General features: G+C 59.8%; 11 protein-coding genes and 1 non-coding gene across 12 annotated transcripts; 4 read left to right on the forward strand and 8 right to left on the reverse strand.

Moving 5' to 3' along the window:
* Positions 1 to 670: 670 nt before the first annotated feature.
* On the reverse strand, positions 671 to 3,031 carry VTJ83DRAFT_2709 (uncharacterized protein; the record flags this gene model as incomplete). Its single annotated transcript, XM_071009009.1, has 3 exons — positions 671 to 2,069; positions 2,126 to 2,726; positions 2,782 to 3,031. The coding sequence occupies 3 exons, from the start codon at positions 3,029 to 3,031 to the stop codon at positions 671 to 673; spliced, it is 2,250 nt and encodes a 749-aa protein (XP_070869249.1).
* A 651-nt stretch (positions 3,032 to 3,682) lies between these two features.
* Positions 3,683 to 5,447, reverse strand: VTJ83DRAFT_2710 (uncharacterized protein; the record flags this gene model as incomplete). Its single annotated transcript, XM_071009011.1, has 8 exons — positions 3,683 to 3,779; positions 3,863 to 4,164; positions 4,243 to 4,688; positions 4,757 to 4,877; positions 4,934 to 4,989; positions 5,123 to 5,161; positions 5,218 to 5,276; positions 5,332 to 5,447. The coding sequence occupies 8 exons, from the start codon at positions 5,445 to 5,447 to the stop codon at positions 3,683 to 3,685; spliced, it is 1,236 nt and encodes a 411-aa protein (XP_070869250.1).
* A 2,575-nt stretch (positions 5,448 to 8,022) lies between these two features.
* VTJ83DRAFT_t43 lies at positions 8,023 to 8,109 on the reverse strand. Its single transcript has one exon. It is a non-coding gene; the product is annotated as a tRNA-Lys (tRNA).
* Positions 8,110 to 8,666: 557 nt separating this feature from the next.
* On the reverse strand, positions 8,667 to 9,771 carry VTJ83DRAFT_2711 (uncharacterized protein; the record flags this gene model as incomplete). The annotated part of the gene is made up of 3 exons (XM_071009012.1): positions 8,667 to 8,779; positions 8,848 to 9,283; positions 9,397 to 9,771. 3 exons carry the CDS (start codon positions 9,769 to 9,771, stop codon positions 8,667 to 8,669), a joined length of 924 nt encoding a protein of 307 aa, XP_070869251.1.
* A 784-nt stretch (positions 9,772 to 10,555) lies between these two features.
* Positions 10,556 to 12,546, reverse strand: VTJ83DRAFT_2712 (uncharacterized protein; the record flags this gene model as incomplete). Its single annotated transcript, XM_071009013.1, has 2 exons — positions 10,556 to 12,397; positions 12,454 to 12,546. 2 exons carry the CDS (start codon positions 12,544 to 12,546, stop codon positions 10,556 to 10,558), a joined length of 1,935 nt encoding a protein of 644 aa, XP_070869252.1.
* A 998-nt stretch (positions 12,547 to 13,544) lies between these two features.
* Positions 13,545 to 14,266, forward strand: VTJ83DRAFT_2713 (mitochondrial 54S ribosomal protein uL14m; the record flags this gene model as incomplete). Its single annotated transcript, XM_071009014.1, has 3 exons — positions 13,545 to 13,559; positions 13,648 to 13,732; positions 13,974 to 14,266. 3 exons carry the CDS (start codon positions 13,545 to 13,547, stop codon positions 14,264 to 14,266), a joined length of 393 nt encoding a protein of 130 aa, XP_070869253.1.
* A 372-nt stretch (positions 14,267 to 14,638) lies between these two features.
* VTJ83DRAFT_2714 (uncharacterized protein) lies at positions 14,639 to 15,829 on the reverse strand (the record flags this gene model as incomplete). Its single annotated transcript, XM_071009015.1, has 3 exons — positions 14,639 to 14,683; positions 14,746 to 14,835; positions 15,575 to 15,829. The coding sequence occupies 3 exons, from the start codon at positions 15,827 to 15,829 to the stop codon at positions 14,639 to 14,641; spliced, it is 390 nt and encodes a 129-aa protein (XP_070869254.1).
* Positions 15,830 to 17,436: 1,607 nt separating this feature from the next.
* VTJ83DRAFT_2715 (uncharacterized protein) lies at positions 17,437 to 18,164 on the forward strand (the record flags this gene model as incomplete). Its single annotated transcript, XM_071009016.1, has 3 exons — positions 17,437 to 17,445; positions 17,551 to 18,086; positions 18,155 to 18,164. 3 exons carry the CDS (start codon positions 17,437 to 17,439, stop codon positions 18,162 to 18,164), a joined length of 555 nt encoding a protein of 184 aa, XP_070869255.1.
* A 308-nt stretch (positions 18,165 to 18,472) lies between these two features.
* VTJ83DRAFT_2716 (uncharacterized protein) lies at positions 18,473 to 19,708 on the reverse strand (the record flags this gene model as incomplete). The annotated part of the gene is made up of 1 exon (XM_071009017.1): positions 18,473 to 19,708. One exon carries the CDS (start codon positions 19,706 to 19,708, stop codon positions 18,473 to 18,475), a length of 1,236 nt encoding a protein of 411 aa, XP_070869256.1.
* A 2,892-nt stretch (positions 19,709 to 22,600) lies between these two features.
* Positions 22,601 to 24,363, forward strand: VTJ83DRAFT_2717 (uncharacterized protein; the record flags this gene model as incomplete). Its single annotated transcript, XM_071009018.1, has 4 exons — positions 22,601 to 22,773; positions 22,838 to 23,114; positions 23,162 to 23,638; positions 23,698 to 24,363. 4 exons carry the CDS (start codon positions 22,601 to 22,603, stop codon positions 24,361 to 24,363), a joined length of 1,593 nt encoding a protein of 530 aa, XP_070869257.1.
* A 196-nt stretch (positions 24,364 to 24,559) lies between these two features.
* On the forward strand, positions 24,560 to 24,878 carry VTJ83DRAFT_2718 (uncharacterized protein; the record flags this gene model as incomplete). Its single annotated transcript, XM_071009019.1, has 2 exons — positions 24,560 to 24,623; positions 24,682 to 24,878. The coding sequence occupies 2 exons, from the start codon at positions 24,560 to 24,562 to the stop codon at positions 24,876 to 24,878; spliced, it is 261 nt and encodes an 86-aa protein (XP_070869258.1).
* A 299-nt stretch (positions 24,879 to 25,177) lies between these two features.
* VTJ83DRAFT_2719 (uncharacterized protein) lies at positions 25,178 to 26,666 on the reverse strand (the record flags this gene model as incomplete). The annotated part of the gene is made up of 3 exons (XM_071009020.1): positions 25,178 to 25,390; positions 25,859 to 26,085; positions 26,582 to 26,666. 3 exons carry the CDS (start codon positions 26,664 to 26,666, stop codon positions 25,178 to 25,180), a joined length of 525 nt encoding a protein of 174 aa, XP_070869259.1.
* Between the last annotated feature and the right edge of the window lie 435 nt (positions 26,667 to 27,101).

Here is a 27,101-nt window from a genome sequence, read left to right on the forward strand (position 1 = left end):
TTGAACACCTTCTTGCTGATTTCATTCTTGCAGTTGGGATCGCTGTACCATTTGGTGGCGGCGCCGAGGGCTGAAGGGGCCAGGCTGGCGATGAGGACGACGGCGGTGTTGAAGCGCATGGTATGAATCGACGGATCGATTATTACGTCGGCGTGTGCTGTTTTGGCAGCAGAAAGAGAGGCGCTGAAATCGAGGTGCCAAATGCTTCTGTCCTGAAGCTGGAGGATAATGATGGGGGGGAGAGCATAATACTGAGGGTGTCTTCCATCGTACCTAGGTATTTATGTTGAAGCCATCCCCCCTATTCATGGCGCTCCGCCCGTCGGCAAATTCGTTGGCAGATATTTCATCATCTTGGGGCCATCACTTGGGCCTGAATGCCTGGACTCCAAACGCCGTTGGCAAGGGCCGTGCTGTGCCCGGGTTGTCTGGCGGTCCACCGCAAGGGCTCATTCATGTCAGCACCCGCCACGTCATGGAACCTCCGTCGGCATTCTCATCAAAGGCAGCGTGGCAGGTATGTACGAATCGGCATACGGAGTTTGGCATCGCTGCCATCCAGCTATTCTGTCGGTCGAAATTTTCATCAGTCTCTCCTTGATGAGAATAGCCTGGCCCGAAACCAGGGTGAAACCAGATCCCGACCTTTGTTGAACCAAGGAGCCGTGCCTCAAGAAACCACCTCCCACTCGTCCACCATTTCCCCGGCACCATCAATCGGATTGTTTGTATTCTTGTCGACCAGCGTCTTCTGATCCCCTGCATCCTCCGCGCTCGTCTGTGCAGCTTCATCACCGCCGCTAGGCTCCCCATAAGGCCCCCGCTGATCATGCTCCCAATACCTGCCCCAGATATCCAACATCACTTGGATCGTTTCTTGACGAGTAAACCGCCCCCAATCCTGCCAGCACAACACCCCGGCCCAGTCGCTCTTCACCCACTCTTCGAACGCCTCCCAGCCGTCCTCCTCCTGGCCTGCAGTCTTTCCACTGCCTGTCCTGGCACTATTATCGAGAGACGCCCACCTCTCCGCCTCCCGTCTCTTGCAAAGCCCGCGGAGCAGCCCGTGCTGCGCAATCGCCACGATGGTGGCGGCGGGCTGTACGACGGTCTTGAGCTTCTCCAAGAACTCCCAACAGCCAGCTTGGACGTCAGCCTCGGAGTCGGACTTGGACAACGGCCGGACCAGGTTCGCGTGGACGTAGCGCAGGACGCGTGCGTGGGTTGTGGCGTTAGCCAGGCTGGTCGGGACGGGCGGGCTCAGCGCTTTGGCATCGTCGAGCAGCACGGATCGGTAGAAGAGCTGGACCTCCACGGGCGGGATCTCCGGGACGAGCCCGCGGGCGCGGAGCCGCGCGTTGGCGGCGTCGAGCTCGGCGCCCGGCTGGATCCACGAGACGGTGGGCTCCAGAGCGTTGGGCAGGGGCTTCAGGTCGGGCGGCACAAAGTGCGCGCGCGCCGGCACGCCGTTCCAGACCTCCGGGCTGTAGTGCTCCTTCCACGCCTCTGGGGAAATGGCGGCGATCCGGCGGTACAGAGCGTACGTCATGTCCTGGACGATGTGGCCGTTGCGAGCGGGAACGAGGTGGGCCAGGCTGGCGTGGACGAGCTGCAGGTAGAAGTAGGCCTGCGTCTCCGAAAACGGGACGGCGTTGGGGTGGATGGCGCGCAGGCGGGTGGTTTGTCGCTGCAGCGCGACGAAGGCCTGCTCGATGAACCAGCTGCGCCGGCGCTTCTCCCCGGGTCGCAGGGATCGCTGCACCACGCAGAAGGCGAAGTAGAGCAGGCGCTCGGACTCGTTGGGCGGTGGATCGAGCCCCTTCTCGCTGACACACCCAGGGTCCTGGGCGCCGAGATCACGCAGATCGGGGAGCATCCAGAACGTTGCAGCCTGTTCCGACTCGAGCAGGTCGCGGCTGAAGTAGGCCAGGGGCATCCACTTGCTCGCAAGATCGGGAATGAAGCGAAACACGCTGTCAAAACGGTCGAGCAGCTGATATTGGCCCTCGTATTTCTCGATGGCCTCGATGGCTGCCCGGAGGTGGTACAACCAGAAGACGGTCAGCGTTCTGAGCGGTCGTCAGCGCGGTTCCTGGAACTGGATGGAGGGCCGGGTGAAACGAACCTGTGCTCGGGCTTCATCGGATATCGACAATGCTTTTGCCTCGCGTCGCGCAGCTTGGCCGCAAAGACGGTGGCTACGTCTAGCAAGCTGCGCTCCTTGTTCTGCGGCTCAAGGAGAGTCACGTAGGCACCGCGGAGGTAGTTGTGGTGCTGCCAGGCCGGCATGTTTCCGGCGAGGAAGCTCTCGCGGAACTCTTGCCCCGACATGGCCCGAGCAAGCTCCTCCGCATCCAGCTTCCCAGGCAGGATTGCTCGCGCATTCCTGAGAATGGTTGCCGCGACCAGGTGGCATGCATCCAGGATGCCGTTCATCTGCAGAACTGCTTCACCAAGGCCCCCTGAGGGCTCGAGGATTCCCGTCAGGTCCTCGCACTTGGCCAGGGCCTCTCTGAAGCGGACGACTGACGCGGCCTCCCGTTCGCGACCAGGGGGGCCATGGATGAGGATCCAAAATCCTCGGCACGCTTGCCACGTTCTGTACAGGTGGATGGCTTGCTTCAGCTGCTCCATCCCATACTCGAGGTAAGTTCCAGGGTTATAGACGAAGACGAATGCCGTGGGGCATTCCCACAAGCCAAGGGCATGCTGAACATAGCTGGGGGCTAGAACTTCACTTAGCAAGCCGGGCAGGGACGTGTCGTTGGCCGGCGGACTCACTGATCTCAGCGCTGGTCCCGCCGTGCTCATGCCGCTGGTGCATGTAGCGCACAATCCTGGCCTTGCGGTTCCGGCCGTGCGGCAGATTGACGAGGAGCGTCTGGATTCGCGGGTCCGGCGTGGTGGATTCCCAAGTCTCAAAGTACCCGGCCGACGCAAGGGTAGATGACAGCCCAGAGAGAAAAATGGAGCAATGAAAATGGCTTGGAGCCTCGGCCGAAGCCGGCGACCGGTTGGATTGTAAGCTCATGGCGGGGATAACTAACTATTTAATTGCCAATCTTGTTCAAAGACAGCCACCAGCAGCGTGCGATCGGAGGCCCGTTGAACAGGAACTTTGAGGTCTGCTTTTTATGCTTCACGCTGATACTTTGAAGATACGTGGCCGTGAGCCGGACGCGCGTTACATGCCGAATTAAGTAATAAATCGCAAAGCTCAGCTCACCTTGGCTGCTTGTTACCCAGAGGGTGGAAGTGTGGCGGTGTTCAGGGGTACGAACCCGGGGGGGATCTGAGCCGGCGTTTGACAACGCCAAGCCGGTGCCTAACGATGACGAAGGCCTAGCGTGGGTACAGAAATGAACGATGACGACTCTAACTAACTAGTTACCCCTGAGAGACTCAACAGACAATCAATGACGGAACCAAGACAGGACCGGACCAGCCTCGTACAGTCGACAACCAAGCAGGCGAAGAAGGATCCGGGACATGCTGACATAGGGCGTAATTACATTTTGAAATTCACGTTGCTGCTGTGCGTGTGCGTCACCACGCTTTCGGTCAAGACTAACTAGCAGCTTAGATAGGTATCTATGTACAGCGAATCTACGACCCGCGACGGGCCCTGATGAGGCCACGGGGTATCAATCAACCCGGACTTCTTCGGAGACGACATCTCGCCTCACAAGCACTGCGAGTACCACTCATTCTGAGCCCTGCACGTCGAGCCCGCCGCGCACCTCGTGCAGCCCGTGTAGCCCCGGCCGCCGCACTGGCCCCTGGTGGGATGTTAGCCAAGTTACCGCCGTCGCCGCAACAAAAGGACGCGAAGTGATGGATTGCCAGGTTGGACTCAACATACCACTTAGCAACGGAGCAGCCAGAGTTGCCGCCGCCGTTGGTCGGGGCAGGCTGCGAGGGCTGCGTGGGCGTGGGATTTCCGCCGCCGTTGCCGCCGCCGCCGCCGATCGGGGGCTGGGGGCCGGTGACCTCGATGTCGCCAGGCAGCTTGGAGAGCCAGCCGTCGATGTTCTCCCTGACCTTTTGCTGCTGGCGGCACTGGTTGCCCTGGGCGATGGACTGGGTCCTGAGCTGCGGGCAGTAGACGTCGCAGTTGGCGTCCATGGCCCGTTGCAGGGAGTCGCCCTTCCAGCCGAAGACGTACTGTGTGTGCATGGTTAAGACGAGCGCGCGCATGACACGAAAAAAAAAGAGAGGAGAGATGGGGCGGGACGTAATTACATCACCATGGGTGCCGTAGCCGGTGAAGTCGCCGTACGACCACACGAACGGCTGGCTGCCGTCCTCGGGCCACAGGCTGCGGTCGTTGAACTGGCGGGTGTCCCAGATGACCTCGTAGAAAAGCTGGGGGATGCGCACGGGGTGGGAGGCCGGGCAAGGGCCGCCGCTCTCGAAGGTGCCGCTGCTCGGGTAGGCCACGTGGCTCATGTGGTCCGGCGAGTCCAGGTTCACGCCGTCCCAGCAGGTTGGGAACCGGATGTTGGCCATGATGCCCTCCCTGCAAGGCTGCGTCGGCATCGACGTCGTCTCGCCGGTGCGCGTGTAGAGGGTGTCGAGGCAGGTGAAGGTCAGCTGGCGGAACTTGGAGGCTTCGGCTTGCGTGCGGTAGAAGGGGTTGCCGACGATCATGCGGAAGCCCGGCCGGAAGGCCGTCACTTTCTGGTTCTCTGTGGCGGGGTCGGTGAGCGACGATGAGACTTGTGGGGTGTGTGAATTCGGCCTGGATGTCACGTACGATAGCCCGGGGCGTAGTAAACGGTCATGCCACCGCCGCGGGCCGACTCAAAGTCGATGTTGCCCCTCTGCGGCACGCGGATGTAGGAGCCATTGCGGGCACGGAAGAAGAGGGTGGCCGTCTGAGCAAAGGTTAGCGTATTGCTCCCAGAGCAGGCGGTCGCTTGGACATAATTACCCAGTAGTTGGAAAAGTCCTCCGAGAAGGTACACGTGGTGCAAGTGGCCTCCTCGCCTGTTCGCAGGATGTTAGTTGCTGGGCCCGCATCACCGAGAGCCGGCGTTTTGGGAGACCCGTCGGTGCTCTCAAAGCATGCCGGGGCGCTCCCGAACCAATTCGCCAGAGCTGAGCGTCGCGGGGTCCTTACCGATATTATGCTGGGTCGGGTCCATGGTGATGTTGAACACTGCGTGCCTCCGTCAGCAACCGTCCCCTCAATGTCGCGACCAAGGGCCAGCATACTGTTGCCGCCCACGATCTGGTGCAGATGAGGCGACTGGGCAACGCCAGGGAAGACGAGGCTGTCGAGCGTCAGTCATGGTGAAGAAAGGCCGCTGGCTTGGCTGTGTTGCTCACGGGTCGAGACGCTCCGTCACAAGCTCTGAGCAGGAGAAGCGGAGCACGGCTTCGGCGCCGGGCATCCCAGCAAGGGCCAGGGCCGCGGCCAGGAGATTGTGTTGCTGGACCTTCATTGTTGCGTGCTCTCTGCGGGCCTCTATCTCGCGAGCGTCTTTGTCGTCCGGACGATCAGGCTGAGGAGATGGGCCTCTGCTGTGTCGTCTGGAACAGCCGGCGGATCCTTTTTATAATGTCCCTCCGTCTTGTCGGCGACGCTGGTTCTGGATGACTCCGACTGTCACATCGTCATGAGCCTTGGTAGGGTTTGTCGTTGGTCCGTGGCTGGGATTGCTAGCCATGCCTGATGTTGCATCGATCCCTCCATCGCGGTCACGGATTGAAAAGCTTACGGCGCTGCGGGAGCGAAGCTATCCACGGCCCATGTTATTGAGTCGTGAAGCCCTTGCCAGCCGGGTGAATGCTTAGCGTCGCAACGGCCACAGACCAAGAGGATTTGTCCACCGAGCGCCATGGGTTGTCGTCGGCTTCTAGCGCCTCGAGGACAGGGGTCTCGGCACGGAACCCAACGTCATTCGTGGAGAATATGTGGGATGGGTGGGATGCTCGCAGGTGACAAAATCCGGGGAACGGGACGGGACCGGGGAACCCGCCGAGCCCCAAACATCTGTCGTGTTTTTATTACTGAATGCCGAATGAACCCGGGAGGGACCCCTTGACATGCAAGACCTGGACGAAAGGGACGTGACATGACCCTACGCTAGCATTCCTGTTAGCCTGCCATCCTCCGTTTTGGGACGACTTGGCCTGCCACTTTCGGAGTTCGGAAGCTAGAGGGTCCCTCCAGCCTGGGAATACGCTTGTTGAATCAAGCGTTTGTAGCATTGAGCTATATTCCTTGTGGAGCGGGCCGGGAGGGCTTGGTTGCCGTTAGCCCAACCCTCTACCATGTGTCCTGCACCACGCTCCCCATCCATTGTGTTTCAAGGCCAGTAATTATGGCTTGGTGGATGAGCTTGAAATGGCTCACTGGCGCGGTATCTTTGCTTTCCTATGGACGTAGGATGCGTCCTGCATCATCCACCTTGCCTTCACTTTTTTTTCCTTTGCCTCTCTCCGTGAATTATTACCAAGGCAGTATTACTCACCAGCGTCGGTACGCTACGCCAGCGGGCTCGGATCGCCACCTCTCCTCCCGGGTTCCGCTCAGCCCGTTGGTATTAATTAATAACTTGATGCTACGTCAAGTTGGGCGGTTTCTTTCGCATCACATGTGGCACCAAGATATGCCAGTGGCATGATTCGGCCTCATCTTTCATCGCCCAAGGTCCCACCACAGAGCAACCGTGACGTCAAGAGAAGATGCACGCCACGGCTGCTTGGCATGGGTGTAGCCCGGAATCCACTGCGTGAGAAGGCGGCAAAAGGATGCAGGATTGATTCGCTGCGTATATTGCCAATATTGATCTGGCAGCATGCAGACCGCTCGAGCCTGCTACCCAGCTGTACTAACATGTGATTGATGGAACATCTGGTCCTTTCGTCCTGGTAGCAGAGGCACCGCCCTGCTGGGGCAGAGCCGCAGCAGCCTAAATGGTTAATTAAGAGAGGTGAGGAAAAGAGCGAATGGTGAGGTCCAGGATGCTCTTCCATGACGCTTCTGGAACACCGACACTTGAACATCTCTCGGACGGTTCCGAGGAATAAATTGAGGCTTAGCGGGCTCGACCGTGGCATGTCATCCAGGGGCGGTAAGGGGCGGACCTCTGCTGAAGGACCCGATATGAACCCGCAATCAAAGGATCTGTGCGCTGTGCCCGGTATCAAAGCCTTGGGGGCGTCAACTTCCCTTTGATGATGCTGGTCTTGATATCAAGTTGTTTCCACTCTGCCACATCGTGCCAGCAGTCGCCAAGCCAGTAGTATTCGAGGGGCCACTGATCCAAGTAGCAGTGGGAACACATGAGGAAAGTCTCGGTGGTCCTTCGCCCGGGGCGGGCAATCGGGGGCGGACCGGGGCGGAGGCACGTAGCAACGGAGAAGGCGTTGGGTGCCGAGGATCCGGGTCATCACGCCCGTCACATGTGCCAACTTCATCTGGAATAGATATGCGTGGGGGATACCGTCCGACCCTCGGAGGCTCCCTGGGAAATGATGAAACGCGGGAACCGGCGTATAGTATTTTGCATACATAGACCACAAGTGGAAGACCACGGCATCCCGTTGGGTCGCTAGACGACATCGATGCCCAGGCCTTAGCGACTTCCAGTAGATGGGGGGGGGGGGGGGGGGCAATGGACAGTAGAAGCCCGGTGCAGACAACGTAGGATTGGCAGGATACGGCGTGCTTGCATGAGCGACTGCGAAGCACACATTGGGTTAATAGTTAGAAAGATGAATAGGACAAACCATGTCCCTGGTTTCCAAGTGTCAACAGGGAAACTATATGATACTGCTCTATTCTGCTCCACTTCAAGCACTCCTCTCAACTTGATGCTGTTGGTGATGTGAGTGGAGACATGTCGTTGTGTTGGTTGTCAAGGCCCAAGCAACAAGAATGCCAGGTCTCAAGAGCCAACTTGGCACCCAAACAAAGAAAAACATAACGGATTAGCAGGAATCGAGAACTACGCCAGGAGGAAAAAAACAAAAAAACCGAAAAAAGAGAGGCGAATCGTGTGACGGGAATTGAGCCCGACGTGGGGGTCGAACCCACAACCTTGAGATTACCGTGAGAGGCTTAAGAGTCTCACGCTCTACCGATTGAGCTAGCCGGGCCTCTGATTGGTTGTTGCACGGTGTGCCCGTGCCATGCTTCATCTGCGACGGGCCGAGGGAGCGGTCACCACATCATCAAGTATTGTCCATCTGGCCGCGGAACACGCAGAGAGAGAGAATCTTGCCGATTCCTTCAGAGTCTCGGCAAGGAGCCCCAAACATCAGGTAAGAGATGCAGGGAAAACATGCTGGCGGCAGCAGCGATGATCCGAGGGCTAATTGTTACTGATACAAGCCTGTGATGGTAGAGGAAATGCGCAAACCTCCCTGCTGCAAGCACTCACCGCAGAGAACCCGTACCATGCACGAAAGCCAAAATCGACCTGGTATCTCGCTGCAGTATAGCATCCGTACCCGAAACCCAATCACCGAACGACGTAATGTGCGCCTGGAAAAACCAAGAAGTTCAAGATCGCGTCATGTTCGCCGTCCACGCCTGATTGACCGCCCATACCATGAAAGAAAAGCATACTCAATGGAGCAAGTTAATACATATACGAGAAAAACTGGTAACAGAAATGAACTCAAAATCGCCCGCTTTTCTTGTCTTGGACCCCTCAGACCACGGTGCTGCTGTGGCGTGGACGCTTCCGGGTGCTGCCCGGGGTGGAGGCGGCCGGGTTCATCTTTTCGTTGCGCTCGCGGCGAAGCTTGTCGTCGAGGATGCGGGCTGTTAAGGAAGGAGGACTCGGTCAGCACCAAGGAGAAACCAAAACACCGTATCAAGGGCGCACATACAAAGAACGTCGTAACCGAACTGGGGGAACTCGAGGCACAGGTCCCTGAACTCTTCCTCCGCTTCGGCCCGGAGCGTGTGGCTCCGCGTCGCCCAGAAGTTCACGATGGGCATGCGCACCGCGGCGTCGTCCTTGGTCGTGTTGGCGTACACGTAGCGGGCGTAGGCAATCTCGCCCTTGGCCGTCGAGTTGATGCAGTGGATCTTGTTGCTCGCGAGGCTCCGAAGCGACTGCAAGCCGAGCTTGCCCGCCAGCGTGTACACGCGCGCGTGCTTGAGCAGCTGGTCGCCCGCGAGGTCGACATCCGGTATGCTGGGGTCTTTCTCCAGGGCGCGCTGCCCGGGCACCTTGCGCGGGAAGTAGTCGCCTGTGTAGAGAAACTCGAGGAAGCAGCCCACGGCGTCGACGTCTTCGTCGGGGAGCTCGATCTGGCGGGGCTGTGGGTCGAACGAAGCGCGCAAAAAAAAGAGTCAGCCACCTGAACCACTGGACGCCCGCCTCGCCGTACGGGAAGGGGCCGGGGGCGGTCTAGAGCAGAACGGAAACTCACGCTCCCATCATCGGCAAACTCTGCGCACGCGGCTTCAAAGTACGGGCTCCTCACCAGCAACCCCTGGTGCGCGGTGAGGATGGTCAGGTTCTCGCCGGAGCCGACGAGCAGCGTCACGATTGGCGTGGCGAGGTACTGCAAAAACGACACGCGCGACGGGACCTTCTCCTGCTGCCGCTGGCCGCCATCGCCCTCGCTGCCCTCGGCGAAGGAAAGCTCGGTACCTGCGGCCGAGGGTTCAGCGGCAGCGGCCGCCAGCGCCGGAGTGGTTGTCGAGGCCTCGCCGCCCTCGCCCATTTCGACGTCGGCGGCGCTCGAGGGAATGGGTGCGGCGGGCGTGTCCCCGATAGTTTCGTCGTCGAAGCCGTCGGCCATCGATGCGGTGCGGTTGGCGATGTCGATTGGTGTTCACCGATAACGTTCTTGTCGAATCCGTAAGGTAACTATTGCTGTTGAAAAGAATGACCGAGAGGCGCTGACTTTGTTGCGACGGAGGAAGACTGCGAAAATGGATTAGGGAGGAATCAATTGAGACACAAAACCCCTGCAATCTCGATACGCGCCGATGGAGAGACCAGAGGACCTGGGAAAAGGAGTGACAGAAAGTCGGGTGAGGTCCAAGGGTCGCGGGGAGGTTTGTTGTTGCGAAGCGCAAAAAGGAAGGCAAACCGTCGAGGGGAACCGGGGGGAGCAGAGATGGCGCTGCGTCACAGCAACCAAGCTCCAGCTTCGACAGGGGTGTCCCCCGACTGACGTACCGTCCTGCCGCTCTGAGATTCGTTAATGCCTGAGGCATCGACTCGGCCCGGCGCTCATTGTGCTGTGAGATCCACCCCCTCCAGCAAAACACCACCACACATCCTCACATCTTCACAGTGCCATGAGGGCGGAAAAGGGTTGCATTGCAGTACAGTCAATTAGGTTCTTATTATTCATTTCCTGCCAAATAGCCAGCGGTTCCCTAGTAGCATCTCGCATGCCGAGGAGCAGGCTGCCAGTTTCTCTGCCCGACCCATCCGGACACATCATACAACTCTGACCACTGTAGTGTACCTTCACGTACTCTTCTCATAGGCCTGGTTGATGCCGCACTCCGTCCCGTTCCTCCACCAAACAGCCGAAGCCGCCTAGACTCCCACCGCTCCCTCCGTTCGAGGTCCTACGCAACCACAACCTCCTCACCTCTTGTCCTTGGCCTCCCCCGCTTCCGGCCGCCGTTCTCTTCGCTCCTCCCCCCCATGTCCTCCTCCTGGTTCCCCTCCCCCGACCCCGAGGGACGATACAACTTCCTCCCCCTCGCCCTCGCCTCGTCCTCCGGATGCAAGAAGCGATTCACCACGCGATGATCCAGGATCCGCTCCTCCTTGTCATGCTTCCCGGCGGGCTGCGTCTTGGGCCACACGTACCCGTAGAGCTTCGAGTGCCGCTCGCAGCGGTCGCAGTTGGCGCGCGTGTAGTACGCATCCTTTTGCACGAACGCGCCGCCGCAGTTGGTGCAGTGGATCCAGGCCATGTCGGGCTGTGAGAGAAGGAGAGGTGTAAGGGTGTAATCGCCAGGCACGCGGTAGCGGCGGGATGGCTCGGTGGCGGGGTTCGGCGGGCGGCCTTTCCTGAACCTGTTCGTCCTCGAGGCTGGCCGGGTAGCGTTCGCGCTGCTAGAGGGAGAGTCGGATTCATCGGTCGGCGGCTGCGCGTCAGGTGTCGCGTCGGCCTCCTGCGAACCGGAACCGCTTGCTTGATCGTCGGCGCTGTCTGCCGACGTGTCTGGGGGCGCAACATTGTCCAAGGGCCCCGGTTGGCGTTCTCGCAAGGTCGCCTCGTCTTGCTTCATGGGCGACAGCTCGGGAGACGGGATGTGGGGATGGACAGGGAGCTCGGCGTCCGGTGTTGTCGCGTCCGTGACGCTGGCCTTGTCGCTTTCGGAGCTTCCGCTGCCCGAAAGTTCGCTCTCTGACCTGCTCGCGAGGAGCCCGGGACCCAGGGAGATGGGTTCGACCGCGTACTGCGTCGTCTTGAACCGCTTGGCTGGCGTAATGGGCGGGGAGCTGAGGCAGGCAACGTCGAGCGTCCGCTTCTTCGACGGCGTGCGCCCCTCGTCTGCAGCCGGGCACGGGCTCGTCGAGTCTGTGGAAGCCCTCTGCGCCAACCTCCTGCGGCTCGCCTGCGTCTTGAGAACGCGAGGACGAATATCCCGGATGTCAGGAGTGACAGAGGGCGTGCGAGAGCCGGTGGCGAAGCTGGTGCTGCGGTCCCGCGTCCTCTTCCGCAACGAGTAGCCCTGCAGCGCGTCGGCGCTTTCTATGCTCCTCCGCACCGCGGCGACCCCTTCCGGTTGCCTCCACCCGTTGACCAGGTTGTCCTCGCAGGTTTGGCAGAGGCATTCGCAGTTGTTCTCGCCGAAGTAGCTCTCGCTGTAGGTGATGGTGATCTCCTCGCCCAGTGCGATGTCCCGCGTCGCAAAGATTTCAATCCCTGCCTGGCCGCGAGTAACAAGCCGGGCATTCGCGTTGCAGTCGTGGTTTGCGAACCGGGCAGGCCCCATGAACAGGCTCGTCTGCTTCCTGCGACTGCTGATGATGAGGCTGAAGTCCTTGTTCCACTGCGCGAGCTGGGCTTCTTCTTGGGGCGTGACCGTGACCTGGATGCCGGCCAGGTGCTTGATGGGCTCGTTGCGCTTGATCAATCGCCGGGCGGTAACGCTGGCCTCGAACGAGTCGATGGTGTAGCGGTTTGTCGCATTCACCTCGAAGGGGCAGTCGGGAAGGTAGATGGCCATGTACCGCCGCATGTGGGACTTGAACGCATCCCGCTCGGCCTCCGTCTTGAGGGAGTCGTAGAACTTTCTGAGGCCCTGGGTTGCGAGCAGCTTTTCCTCGGCGACCGACAGGTCCGGGTCAACAATCAGATGCGTCTGGATGAGCTTGGCGATTTGCTCCTCGTTGACTCCCCGGGACGGTCGGTAGGAGGGGCGGTTCTTGGGTACCGTCGTCCAGTAATAGGCCTGCGATGAGGTAAGATTGGGGGTCTTTGTGGACGGCGCTGCGATGCGCTGCTTACATGGTCAATCAAGACATCTGTGAGGATATCATCGTATGCGGCGAGCTGCGCAAAGGTGAGCGCGGGCTTCTTCGCCGGCGCTGCCCGTGACATCTTTGGTTGAGACGCAAGCGCCGAACCGAAAATTGAAAGGGTTGGGGGAGGAATGAGGGAGCCGGCTTGTGTCGTCAAGGAAACGAGGATGCCGAAGCGAGCGAACGATGGGGCGTCGGAGAGTTGAGAAGTTTGGTGAAAGGATGGAAAAGACAGGCGTTGTTGAGCTCAGCCGTCATGCCTGATCGCCAATGTTCATGCGAGAAACCTCAACGTATGAGAATGCGCCTTATTCTCTGCCAGCTGCGCCGTGTTGAATGACGACAGGCAACAACTCTGCATGTCGTTTGACGGATTGAAAAATACAGGGTTTCTGGGCAGCAGCCTTTTGTTCTCTCCAGCGTTGCGGAGTCAATTATGTGGTGAAAGAGCCGGAAACCTGGATCAAGTCTTGTTGCCGGCAAACCCCTCGACCGAGTCGTCATTCACAGCCAGGCCATGTCGTCAAGCTCGTAAACAAGGTATGAAAGACAGATCCGGAGGGCTTGTCGGCAGGGCGACGTAAAGCATGCAGATTCAATGGGTCGGCTGGGGGGGGGGGGGGGGGGGAAAGCGTTGCCGGACTGAGGTCAAAGAACTGGGCGGCGGCGGCAAAGTGGACGAAGAGACGGAGAGAACGCAGGTGAGGATGGTGGTTCCCAGGAGGTCCCAGTGTTGGTGACCCTCACATGCGCTCCAGCTGTTGCCCCGGAAATTGGCGTGGCCAGAGACAGGGAGGGGAGGGATCGATTTGCGCTCCCAACATGATTGGCTGCGCTTCGCCAAGGCCCGCCCCGCTTCCTCCGGCCGCACACCCTCCCCTGCAGGCGGCCCCCGTGAGGCATCAGGTCTGGGGTCACCTGCTGCAGACCGCCCTGCTGACATAATCCTCCGCGCTGCGAACATTTTCGGCAGAAAGTGGGCGGCGGGCTTCAACGTCGTCGAGCTCGGCGAGGACGGCCTTTGACTGAGATTCACCACACCCCGGAGGGCGCGGCCGCAGAGTCCCACGAGCCAACATGATTCAATTAAAGGTGCGTACATGGATGCCGGCAGTCCAGCTCAACCGCAGCCGGGGCGGGCAACAAAGTGTTAACATGCCCGGCCGGGCTCTCTTCCCAGACCCTGCTCAACTGCATCGACAACTCGGGCGCCGCCATCGTCGAGTGCGCCCAGATCATCGGCCAAAAGCGCCATGCCTCCATTGGTACGTCTGCGTTGCGAGCATCTTGCAGACCTATCCTCCTTGCGACATAAGCCTCGATCGATCCCCGAAACCACCCAGCCCGCCCGCTCCAAACTACCCCTCCTCTCTGCTACCACCACGAACACAACACCCCCCCCTCTCAACACTCCCCCTCTCAACCCTCCACCCTCCCCGGAACCAGTGCCACACACGCTCTTCTACGACGTCGCGAACGAACCCTTCAACTAACCCCTCTCCAAAGGTGACCGCATCGTCGTCGTTGTCCAAAAACAGCGCAGCGCCAACGCCGACGGTATGGCCGGCGCGGGCGCCCCCAAGGTCAAGCGGGGTGACATCCGGCACGCCATCGTGGTGCGGACACGCCAGCCCGTGCAGCGGCGCGACGGAAGCGTGGTGCGCTTCGACGACAATGCGTGCGTGCTCATCAACAAGGCGGGCGACCCCATCGGGTCGCGCATCAACGGCGTCGTGGGGTCTGAGCTGAGGAAGAAGAAGTGGAGCCGCATTTTGAGCATGGCGCCCATGCAGGCGTGAGGAAGGGAGGGCGGTCGGGTGGATGGGGTGCGCGGCGTGCGCGGTATGGTCCGAGAGGGAGCGTTTGAGCGTCAAAATCATAGACATGTCTGGTTCACTACGATATCCAGAGGGCGAGGAAATCGCATGGAAACGGCGTTATCGTTGTATACTACCTGTACAAAAATGCAAATGCAATGCGAAGAAACTCGGGCCCGTGATGCGTGCATCGCCGGCGTGGAAACGTCAGGCAGACTCCCGTCTCCCGACATGTTGTGGAGCTAGAAACAACCGCTGCCCAGACCAGCATACGTCAGAGCCTCCTTCTACCGCTGAACGCCAACCGTGCGATACCCTATGCACCCGCCTACAGCCGGAATGACTGCCCACAAACTACTGAAAGATGTTTCCGCAATCGCAGCAAACGAAAAACAATTTCTGTGCTGCTGTTAGCAACAGCCGTCGACTTTTGGCCGAGGGAACCGAGGAAGACCGCTCACCATGCCCGTCTCAGCACTACGTTGCTGGGACTGAAAGTAGACTGCCTCGGGAAAGTTGCACGCCGGGCAGGCTTTTTTGGACCTTGGCAGCTATCGTGGAGATCCGTCAGCCCTGGCTCGCTCTTTTCCAAGACATGCTCCCCGAGGTGCAAAGACGAAAAAAGGCCAAACGATGCCAACGCCGGATCAAGCTCTCCGCCGTGTTGGTAACAACAAAACAATGATGGATCGTGACGTGTCTTACGCCTCGCACCGAGGCAACGAAGTCATCATGCTCGTTTCGTCGTGGCCGCGCCGGGGGCCGTCTCTTGGTCTAGCCTCGAGCCGCCGCTGGGGCGATCTGCTGGGACCAAACCCTCGACACGAGGACGGGACACGGTTTTGGGTCCGGCTCCATCTCCGCCTGCCCCCTCTCCTCCATCGCAAACAGATCCTCCGGCTGCAGGATGGTACCCAGGTCGTCCAGGCTGTCCCCTGTCCAGGCAAAGATCTCCACGTCGTCAAGATCGAGATCGACGTCTTCAAGATCATCAAAACCGGGATCCACGCCGCAGGATGCAACGCTAGCATCGTCGGCGATGAGGTTGGCGTCGCAAGGGGGCAAACAGGGAGACGGAGGTGCTTGCAAGAGCCTGTGGCACACGTTGCAAGTGATGATCCGGCCGCAGCTGAGGCAGGAGGAGACGGTGCACGTCGACGAGGCGGTTGATGCCAACGACAAGGTGACGGAGTCCAGGGGTCCTACACGGAGCGGCGGCGGCAACGGCAAAGACTTTGGGCCCTGGCGGTTCGAATCCATATGGGTCAATGAAAAGCAAGGGCCACCCACCGTAGGATCACTGGCGACGTCCTGCGTCACACCGGCCGTTTCTCCGGTCGAGGTGTTCATGGTGTTGCGGAAAATGCATGATGACGTCGCCTCCTCGGAGAAGTTGCAGGTCCGGCAGGTGAACATGAGCTTTCGCTCGGCCTCGTCTTCCTTGGGGTAGAGCATGTTGCTGCACTCGGAGCAGAAGCGGAACGTGATCTGCTCAGCGGGGTTCTTGTTGTCACCCCCCGAGGCGGATGCTGCTGGAGACGACATGGCGGAAGAGGATGAGATGGCGATCTGGCTGCGTCAAGGCTTTGAGTGGAGTGTGTGTGTTTGATGGTGGGCAACGCGGGTTGCAATGGCGCGCCGCTGTGTGGATGCGCGAACCTGGGTGAGGGATAAGTTCCGCGGCTATGTGCAGAGCGAAATGATGAGCAGGCTATTCGATGAGTGCAGAAAAGCCTTGCTTGATGTGATGATGGATGATAACAAAGTTGGGGAGAGGCGGAGGATGAAGAAGACGCGCTCGGACGAATAAAGAGTCCAGTGCACGGGTGGGTTGCCCGATGTTGGGAACCTGAAAGAACCAGACAAACGGGAGGGGAAATGGGGTGCCCTTCCGTTTCGGTAGCCTCACCTGGACCTGGATGTTCGAGAAGGACCTGCCGGGGAAAGATCGGTGCCTGGACGATTGATCGCGGATTCTGCTTTCATCCGCAACGCGGGCTTCACAACCTGGGACGGGAAGCCGAAATCCAACCCATGGGACCCACATGATCAAAGCGGGTCCGGCCTCTTCCCCCATGGGAGAGCTGCCGACCCACACAGAGGGTACCTCAAAATTCCTAGGGGCGGCTATGGGGGGGGGGGGGGGACGGGATGCCACCGCTATCTATCGTCCAGGGTCCTTTTGCGATGTTCACGAGAGCATCTGGGAAATAAAAGATACAAAAAAAAAGACAACGAGGAAATATACTCGGGGAGTGCTTGCGGTGATATTTGTATGTCTACAAGGTACGAACAGTTTGCTCATGTCTGCATGTATGTTTAGCGTCTCGAGGCCCTTGTGATGAAGCACTGTGCTTTGTACACTATGTACGCAAGGTACCATCATGTTCCTGGCAACATCACCCAGCCTTGCCTCTCAGCCCCGTTTGTTTGGTCCGTTGCTCATCGGCCCGTCAAGTGACCATAGTTCCACAGAACTGCTGTACCGTCCCTGACCACATCATCACCACACACTCTCTGGCCATGCAAGCCCGTGACGACAACCCGTTCTTATCCACGGGTCCCACGTCGGATTGGAAACCGACGTAGGTACCTATGGTGGTCAGACGATGGAGCAGCGGGCGCCGGGCCAAGTTTCCAAGCCACGCGGGCCGGGTGGGTCAACTCGACGGAGCCCGCCTTGGACGGCACGCGGGATCCACCCGTGCCGTCAAGACACGCCAAGCCTCCGCGCCCACCGCACCCCTCGATTCTCCGGTCAACTCGAGCTCCAGGTCCCCGTTCTCTCCACCCCGCATTTTCCACGCCAGACCGTCTGCACTCCGCATCCCAACCACGCCCTCTTCCATCCATCCGTTGTAACCTTGCTTTCTGCCTGTCCTCCTAAACAGGTCCAAACGGGAGCGTTATCCGGACACAGCCACACGTCCGTTATCCCTCAACAGCAGCTCGGCGACGCGCTTCGGTCTTGAGGCTGGCGGTGCTGTACCTTTTAGTTTAGGCTTCAGTCCTTCTTTGCTACTCTCCCATTGACAAGCTCAGGCTGTTGTTGTGCCTCGTATTTTCTTTGCTCGCTATCCCTCGTTTTCTTCTCATTGACCTTGGCTCGACCACCACCTCAACAGTCGAGTGTTGAATCGCCAACAAGCACAATGGCTGACGTGAGTTCCTATTGTCACCACAACCCCAGCAATGCCATTTCAGATAGCTCGCTTCACGCCAATGACGCTCCCGCCGACTAACCACCGTCTTTAAACCCCCCACAGCAAATTGATACCGGCCTCCCTCCCAACTGGGAAGTGCGCCACAGCCAGTCCAAGAACCTGCCCTACTACTTCAACTCGGTCGAGAAGGTCTCGCGCTGGGAGCCGCCGGCGGGGACCGACACCGAGAAGCTCAAGATCTACATGGCCACCTACCACAGCAATGCCGTGCCCTCACGGGCCCCCGCCGTCGCCCAGGCCGACGATCGCGCCGGCAAGATTCGCTGCGCCCACCTGCTCGTAAAGCATCGCGACAGCCGCCGCCCGTCGAGCTGGCGCGAGAACACCATCACCCGCTCCAAGGAAGAGGCCTTTGAGATCATCAAGGCCCACCGCCAGCGCATCGTGTCGGGCGATGTCAGCCTCGGCGAGCTCGCCCTGACCGAGTCGGACTGCAGCAGCGCCCGCAAGCGGGGTGACTTGGGATACTTTGGCAAGGGTGACATGCAGAAGGAATTCGAGGACGCAGCGTTTGCGCTCGAGGTGGGCCAGCTGTCTGACGTGGTTGACACGGCAAGCGGGTTGCACCTGATTGAAAGGTAGGTTGGACACACACCGACTCTCTCCGTTTTCCTCTGCGGAGTGCTTGCGTGCTGACGGAGACTAGGCTCGACTAGAGAGAGATAGACCCCGATGCACCGGAATTCAACGGCGTGCCTGTCGAGTGCATATACCCAAAACAGAACCAAGAACACCACGAAATAGATGCTTCCCATCTTTTTGTCCTCGACTCCCTGCTACTCGCCGGCCGACACCTCGCTTGAATGGAGCCCTGTTGCGCAGTTTGAACTTGGTCGCGCCTGATGCCTGTGAGACTGGCATGTGCTTCCCCTATGAATATGCGAAGGCGATACTGTGTAATAGCTGGGCCCCCTCCGCGCCAGCCGGCCTTTAGCGCCCAGCATCCACAAGACGCTCTCATGCACTACCGATGTACCACTTCCAAGCTCATGACAATCCACTGTGCCAGCGGTCGTATGCTTCCCAACACCACCGTCATGATGCCCAGGGCGATCATGGCCAGCGCCGCGTGCGGCGCCGCCTCGCTTTGAGCGTCGTACAGGTAAGCCGCACCCATGGCGGCCGAGTTGACGCCCACCGTCACACCCGCCGCCACGGTCCGTGGGTCGTTGGGCCTCTGCTCCATCTCCTGCTGCCCGTTCGTTCCGGCCGCCTTTTTCGGGCTCTGCTCCGCCCCGCCTACCGCCGGCTCCCGGCGCCGTGTGCCCTGACACTCGGTCCGAGCATCATGCCCCGTCCCGCCCTCGTCACCGCTCTCCTCCGCCCCTCCCGCAGCGGGCGGATCCGGCTTCAACCCCACCCACTTGGCCACCCTCGCCGCAACCGTCCTGTCCAACCAACCCCCCACCCCCAACCCCATCCCCATCTGATAGACAATCCCGCTCGCCACGACCATCGAGGCGTTCAGCCCGGCGTCGCCTCCCAGCGCGCCCACGACGGGCGCCCCCAGCGCGATGGTGACGCTCCGCGCCGCGAAGGCCGCCGCCCGGCTGCCCGGCGAGATGGCCATGGCGCGGGACGCGAGGAGGGGTAGCAGGTCGCGTTGAGGAGCGCGACGCAGGCCGCGACGGCGCAGACGGTCAGCCCGGCGCGCGACAGGATGCGCGCGCGGCGCTCGAAGAGCTTGAGGCCCCACGAGACGAGGCCTGCGTTGAGGATCGTGAGGGAGACGGAGCCGGCGGTCATGGTCGCGGCGGGGTTGCTCGCGCCGTCGGGAGAAGGGGAGAAAGAAGAAGAAGAAGAAGAAGAAGAAGAAGAAGAAGAAGAAGAAGAAGAAGAGGAGGAGGAGGAGGAGGAGGAACGGCGGGCGATGAGAGTCGAGAGCGGCGCGGTTGTGTCGAGGGTGTCGAGCAGCGTTGGGATGGGCCGGTTGCTGAGCGCACCGTCGATGAGCATGTAGGCCATCATGCACAGGGAGGTCCACAGGACGGGGTTGGCAAGTCCGGTGAGAAGGGTGCGAACCCCGGGGCGGGCGGCGAGGGATGGGGTGGATTTGGCGGCGCCTTGGAGGGCTAGGGTGGCAAGCCAGGCGGTGACGAGCACTAGGGTTGCCATGGGAATGTCCATGCGAAGGGTCAGACGGAGCGGGAGGCCGACCGTGAGGGTCAGGAGGAGGCTGGCCAGCAACATCGGGTGGCATTGGGTGAAGTGGATCAGGTTGGTGTAGATGGTTTGTGGGCGAGAAAGAGGGACACTGATGATGGCGTTAGTAGGACAAGCGGGTGTGATCTGATTCGCGTGATCGCCACAGTCGGAGCAGGAGGCTGGGTGTTGGAGGGTGGAAAATGAGATATGTCTCTTGGTGGCGGCGGTATTGGCCCCGTTCTCTGGATCGTTGGGGCCGCTCTGGTTCCAAAACGTTGTATCGTAGCGAACGAGCGCGCACTGCAATGCAAAGGCGAGGAAATATGTCAAGAGCGTGTTCAACAGCCCTGTCAAGACTACGCTGGCCCGTCAGCAAAACACGGCATGGCACGGCCGGTTCCGTCGTGAACCACCTTACGAAAACATAGGATGATCATGCCAATGCTCCTGGCGTCGGCGAGGGGCTCGCCACATAGCATTACAATTGGTACCGTGAAGCCAATCGACATGTGACGGTTGAGTAGTTCGGTCTTGAGCGTCTGTCAGATGGGAGATAGCCGGGTCCAGGAGGGCTCAACGCTTACGGCTGGCTTCAAGTGCTCGACGTACCACCCGTCCAATCCTCCAGCAGCGTATCCCAGCATAGCAAATGAGACGAACACCGCCGCCATCGCCAGTATCGGCGCCGGAAAGCTCGACCTATCCCGGTCCAGACCGGCCTGAAAGCCAGCAATGATCAGCTGAGCGCCGAGACCCATCACAAGCGCGGTGAGTCCATCCCGTAGGCGCGCTTCTGGGCCTTGCCGCCTGGGGGTTGCTGCTGTTGTGGTCGGCGACCACTGTACGTCTCCACCATCCTTTGCAACCGTAGATTGCGCAGACCCGGGTAAGGAGACTGGCGTCGGCGGCAGAATGATGGCTGGCCGCTTCAACACGGTACCGCACCACCCGGTGCCGCGGCACAGGGTGGCCGGATGACTGTGGGTGGGAGTCGAAGGTTGACATCGCGCGGGCGCCATAGTTTTATTGCTGAGTCTGCATTCGTATTTGCGCCCACGGATCCATGGGCAGAAGATGGACACAAGTCAAGCAGGTGTCGGACGCGGTTTGCCGGGCATGGGCGGGATGTGGACATGGTATGTGAGGCGAGCAAGGCTGGGGAGAGACAAGCCGGGCCTGGCATAACGGCCGCAGCGCTTTGTAGAGATGAACACGGACGAAAGGGACTGGGGATATCTAGGGCACACCGCTGCGGCGGGATGAGGTGTTTGTATCCCTCTTCCCCTGGCCAGCTGGTCGCTTCTACCCTAACCATCGGAACGGCGCGAGGGTTGATGATTTTGGTATTTGTTCTGTTGCCCGCAGCTCTGAGACGGCGGCTTGGAACTCCCAAACACTGCGCCGGGGCGGGATCATATCGCCGGCAATCCGGCGGCGGGCCATGGCGGGAGGAAACGGGTTCGAACCAGAGCCAATGAGCATATAGGCCACGAGCAAGAGCAGGGGAAATGTCGCGGAGGCTGCTTCCCCTTCGATAGACATGGCGAACAGCGAGGTCAAGGCTGTTCCGTCGGTGTAGGCCATCTCGGGAGGACGCACCAGAACGACTCTACAAGGCGAGCTCTTCACAACATCATGCCTGACTGTCGTCCAAAAGCAGCACACACGACATGCCGACGCAGATACCCGACGATGGCCGGCACGGAACCTCCACCGTCCCGGTACGGTAACTCAGATGTGATTGTTTGGTTTCCAGTTTTAACGCCTTGCCAGAAACAGTTCGCCGTTCCGGGAGAGCTTCCGAGATGCGGGAAGCCTTGGGAACGAGTCAGAACACCCAAGGATATATCAATGCCCCTGGGCATGCGGCCGCGGAGCTCACACAGACACCGGGTACAAGTTGGACCCCGTCATGGCAGTGGATCTATCAGGGAGAGGCCTCGGGTGACACAAACGCCAAACGGCTCCTGACAAACGTTCGCATCAAGTACGTACCCAGGGTACCCCAAGCGGGGATGTAGCTGTTTCGGAGCGCCAGCGGGCATCCGAAGGGACCCGGCATTGGGATAACGGTTAGCCATGCGCATGCCCGTGCAGAAGGGCGAACGGCTGGGCCTGCGCGTTTGCTGGGACGAGGCATGAATATCAGCATCCGAAAAGAGGCCATGGTTGTGAAATCCGGTCCGTCGGAACCAATTGTGTTGACCACCTCAGGCGGAGAACTCGGCATCGCCTAGGCAAACGGGACGGCTTCTGCAAGGACGAACGCCAACCATCGCGTACAGTCCGGGTCCATGGCTGTGGCATGACAAACACAAAGACAAAGCAGACATCTAACTACACAGCACGTCGAATCTGGCTCCAAGGTGGATCAGATTTGGCTTGTTTGCACCCTATAGTAGATTGGCCGCTGTGTTTGGCTTATAGCTGGGTGCTGTTGGTTTGTTTCCATTGGGTCCACGGAGACGTTTTGTCGCCGAGCGACCATGCTGGGTGATGAGTGCACAGGACCGGTTCAGTTCTCAAAGAAAAGGATGGGAAATGGAACTAGTATCCAATGAAATGAAACGAGATTCTTCCTACGGACGCTCATCGTCTGGAGATGATCATTCGTCTGGAGATGATCATGGACGTTGTGTTGTTGAGCTGCCTCCTGATGTTCCATGTCTATAATAGTAGCTTTGATGTTGTGTGAACCGATCCAGGGGCCAGCATGGAGAAACAGAGAGGGGACCTGACGTTGAAGACCCCCACCAACGCCGAGCCGAGTCTTGGCGCTGAGCAACAACCTTGGGAACCCGGAGGACCCACAGAGACCCATTTTAGCCGACAAGGGTAGGCCGCCCGCCCTCCAAAGCTCTGGGCGCTTCCCGAAACGGAACTTGGGCAAACGCATCATGACAACCTGGACGCTGCGTAGCGTTTGTGAGCCGTTGGCACCGAGGGCATGGATGTCGAGTCGATCATCAAGACGCTGCGCGCATACGACCCCTCGTTTGACGCTGCAGCCGTGAAAGCAGCCCTCTCTGACCCGACATCGGCCGACGCCTTGGAGCTCAGGAATTGGGCAAAGCATCACATCACCCCTGACACGCTGCTGACGGTCGATGAGCTGAAGCAGTACGCTTGGGCTTTTCTCTTTCGTGATTTGCTTTGCGGGATCAGCTCTAACCTCATCCTACAGATATGCCGTCCTCGAGGAGTCAGGCATGGCCGAGAGGCTCGCCGCGTCCGATCTCACCGCAACTTGCCCCCTCAGCAGCGACGAGGTTAGGAACGCCATCGCCGAGCTGAACCGTTCGACCCAGGCCATCACGAAGCAGACCGAAACGCTCCATCAGCAGGCCGAGGCTCTTGGCCGCATCGCCGATGCCAACCGCCGCAGTCGCGAGGAGCGCGCTGCTCTCGAGGCCGGGCAGGCCGGCAGACGGCACAGGGAGCGCGAGAGCCTGACCTCGGGTGTGCGTGCTCCTGCCTTCCGCCTTGGTAGCCCCGCTGACATGTGCAGATGGCTGAGCTATTGCACTCGCTGCGCTCCCGCGTGCTGGATCTCGACCAGCAGACCCAGGGCGCCGAAGCTACCATCCCAAAGACGGTCGACAGCCTGCTCCGCGCTGACGACAAGCTCTTGAGCCATCTCCAAAGGCTGGCCGGGGAGCTCGAGACCGAGGACGCCGAGGAGAAGCAGGACGTGGCCGTGCTGCGCGAAACCTGCGCCAGGCTCATCAAGTTCACCGCTGAGCGTGTCCGGACGCGGCTGGACCGCATCTTCCTCGAAGCCCTCGAGACCGCCGCCCGCAAAGGCACCAGCCGCGTGCCCTCCGAGGAAGTGACGTCGGTACAAAGCGAGCTCGAATCTCTGTACGCTGAGATCCTTCCCTGCGCTCAAATGTCGGCGGAGCAGCAGTTCTTGGAGCCGGCGTTGAAGAGCGTTGCCGAGAAGAGCGCACGGAGGCAGGCCACGTCAGCCCAGGCGACCAGTTACGTGAGTCCAGCTCGAGTCCGCCGTGCCCGTCTTGGTCCGCTCTCTCTGACCGCGCGCAGATCCATGATTGTCTTGATTACCTTATCGACCGCACCCGGGATCTTGCTGCTCGCTTGGAGGCTTTCCGTGCCTATCAGGTGGCTGCGATGGGCGTCCTCGACATCGCCAAGGCCGAGCTGGAAGCCCAGCGACGCTTCGAGGAGGCGGCTGCTGCCCGCCAGAAGAATGCCGCGCAACAGGCGGCGCTATCCCCAACGAGGCCGCGGCCCAAGCAGCCCCAAACAACTCTGTCCAGCGCCGGCGCCGAGCCCGGCAAAGAGTCACCTCTTGACGAAATCCTTCGGATCCTGGCCATCAGCCTGCCCCAAGACGACGGGCAGGCCGACAAGCAGCCCGCGACCCGCGACCTGGCCGCGGCGCTGGTGACCCGCCGGGCCAAGCTGGACGACGTGGCGCGGAACGTCCAGGAGACGTTCGAGCGGACCGCCATCCGGCAGATCGCCGACGGGAAGCTCGCCATACAGATGGTGCGCGACTCGATCCTGGCCGAGAGCCCGTTTGGCGAGGTGCGGCTGCTGGATCCCGAGATCGAGGGGTCCATCGCCATGCTCTCGCAGGAGCTGGCCGCCGTCGACGAGAAGCTGAAGCGCGTCGATGCCGATATGGCCAAGCTGCGGGGGAGGAACGCGAAGCGGGATGAGATGGTTAGCCGGTGGGGTTCGTGAGGCGACGGCAGATGGGCGAAAGGCGGCGAATCGTTTGGAGCATGACATCACCGCTGGTGATCTCTCCAGCTCGGGGATCCCATTTAACCCTGAGCAAAAAGAACGGAAAAAGTCTCTTGACGTTTGGCAACTCTTGAAGCACACGTACACCGCAAGGCCGCCACAATCACCGCTTCGAGCTAGCCAATTTCACGCCATGCAGAAAGCCAAGGAGACCATCAAGAAGGGGCTGGAGAAGGCGGCCAACCTTGACGAGGACCGTGAGTTCTTTGGATACCGTCTCCGTGGGTTCGAGAGGCGGCCGCTGATGCCGGGCAGCCCGGCAGGAGGACAGGAAGACGAATCTCAATACCGCATGGGGCAGAAAAGAGCATCAGACTCCCATATCGGGCACGTTGGATGAGCATATGCGCAGCGCGTCACAGGGTGGTTCTACAGGTATGCCGAGCAAGGACTCGATAACCCAGCCGACGAACAAACCGCGCACATGGCAACAGATTCATTCTGCTCGCTAGTAACTGGTGTGGGGGGATCAGGATGGTTCGCGTGGGACCCCAGGGGCGAGAAGGACGAGCTGCTGATGCGGCTTTGGAATGTAGACGGGTACACGAGCACCTCATGGCAACCCGATGGAAATACGATCCCACCTAGTTATTGACAAGGGAACACAAGACTGTTGGGTGGCATTGCTGTATTCATTACTGCGTATACACTACCACTAGCACTAGCTACAGACCATTGGCAACTGCCGTACTCGTGTAGACCCCGACAGAGTCCCCCACCGTGTGCAAGCCCGTTCCAGCCTTTGAGCTTCTCACGGAAGCACCAGGCCGGGCTCACCGTCCGCCACGGGTCTTGAAGCCACCCAAGCAACAGCCAAGATGACCAGCCCGAGCAACGTCAAGACGGAGGAGCCCGTGGCTCCGAAAAAGTAGGCAAAGGAAACGATCAGGCCCGCCAGGAGAAGCAGATACAGTCCATGGAGAGTGGCCCAGACGTATAGGAAGTTCCGAAAGAAGTCTTCGGTCTGTGACAAGGCCAGCCGCGGGGTTTGGTTGGGGGTTGGTTAGCGGTCAAGTGCCAAGCGGGGAGGTGACGGTTTCAGGTTGTGATAGACACCACCATATGTGTCCTGCGCAAGAGCCAAGAACAAGGCAAGGAAAGGAGGGGAAGAAAAGCAAAGAAATAAAACCACTCGGACGGTGTGTGTCTGGCCAAGATTGGGGGAACGAGAGCAAGGAGACGGTGGCAGCAGAAAGAGGGAGGGGGAAGCAGCATTAACATTCGGCGGTTGAGAGCAAAAGCAGCACGCAAGAAGGAACGTTAACGTAACGCTGTAGGGCGAGGGGGTGAAAAAAGAAAAAGAAAAAGAAAAGCAATTTGAATCCGAGGCAGGACGGGTAACGAACGGAAAGCATCCCAAGAATACCAGGACCACACCGTGGGGAGAAAGCAACAAGGCAGAAAGAAAAAAAAAAGAAAGAAAAGTTCGTACCAAGTTCCGCCCCAGAACCCTCCTCTCTCCTTGCTCCTCCGCCACAAAACTCACTGCCCACGCCACCACCAGCTGGTCCGCCACCGGCCACAGCACCAGCGTCCAGCCGCCTCCGAGGAGGCGATAGTAGACCCCGAATCCGAGGTGGACCGCGTTGGCAACCGCGCGGAGGAGGACGATGGTGGTGGCGGGCTTGCCGCTCTGGTTGTCGCTATCTGCATAGGTCCCTGTTTTGTGGGGTGGGTGGTTGAGTTTAGCTTCCTGAAAGGGGAAGTTTATTTGGGGGGCCCGCCGGGAAGAGGAGGAGGAAGGGGGGGGGGGGGGGGGGGCGTGGAAGAATGGTTGCAAGACTTTGGGGGAGTGCGCAGCGACGGCGAGCCAGTTCGGCACTTGCGATCGTCGGCATCGTGTTCGCTTGATCGTACATAGGCTTCACAAACAGACAGATCCGAAGGCCGAAGGCCGGCCGGCCCGCCCTGTCGGGTGAGGCGAGGTCCGTGAGCGAGGGCTCTTGGCAGGGACCGGAGCTCGGCACTTGCGCGAGGTTACCACTCCTCGTTTCTCTTCGGGGAGAGTTCCGCCCGGGACGTTGTAACCTTGCAGGGCTCGGGTACGTGTACTGTGTACTGTATGTGCGCTGGTCCGCCGCCTGGGTGGAGGCGGACGTTGTGTTGCTTGTGGATGGGAGGAAATGTTCACTGATTATGGAGAAGTTGTGCATACAATGCGCCGTGGTGCGCCTGCCGATGTCGCTTAGGATGCGTCGCGCGGCGGCGGTGACAGCGCCTGGCTCGCTTGAGGCCGGCATCCTGGGGGGTTTCTTTTGGTTCGCTTCGGGACCGTTTCGGCAGCAGCTCACTTCGGCGTGGTGGTTGTCTTGTGATCGTCAAAGAGCCCGGGGTGGGAGGAGCGGGAAAGTCGGGCGATCTCCAGGTGAAATGTCGGATCTCGGAATGAGAAGCGATGGATAAAAAAGCCCAAAACCAATGTAACCTGAAGGTCATTTAACGGTCGAACCGGCAAGGGGCCTTGTTGATTCAGGGGGGGGGGGGGGGGCTGAACCGACCTGGGCTCGGAGGGAGCGCCGTAAGCGATGTCGTTGCGGGTTTCGCTTCTGTCAGCCCTTGTCGAACCCCCTTTTTTTTTTTCTTTCTAGCGCGGCATCATCCGCCCCACGCCGGTATGCTTACTGTATTTCCGGTTGTTCCCTAACTATGTATGTACTGGGTACGCAGTACGCAGT

The sequence above is a fragment of the Remersonia thermophila genome, chromosome 2, assembly GCF_042764415.1.
Source record: "Remersonia thermophila strain ATCC 22073 chromosome 2, whole genome shotgun sequence".
Taxonomy (NCBI): domain Eukaryota; kingdom Fungi; phylum Ascomycota; class Sordariomycetes; order Sordariales; family Chaetomiaceae; genus Remersonia; species Remersonia thermophila.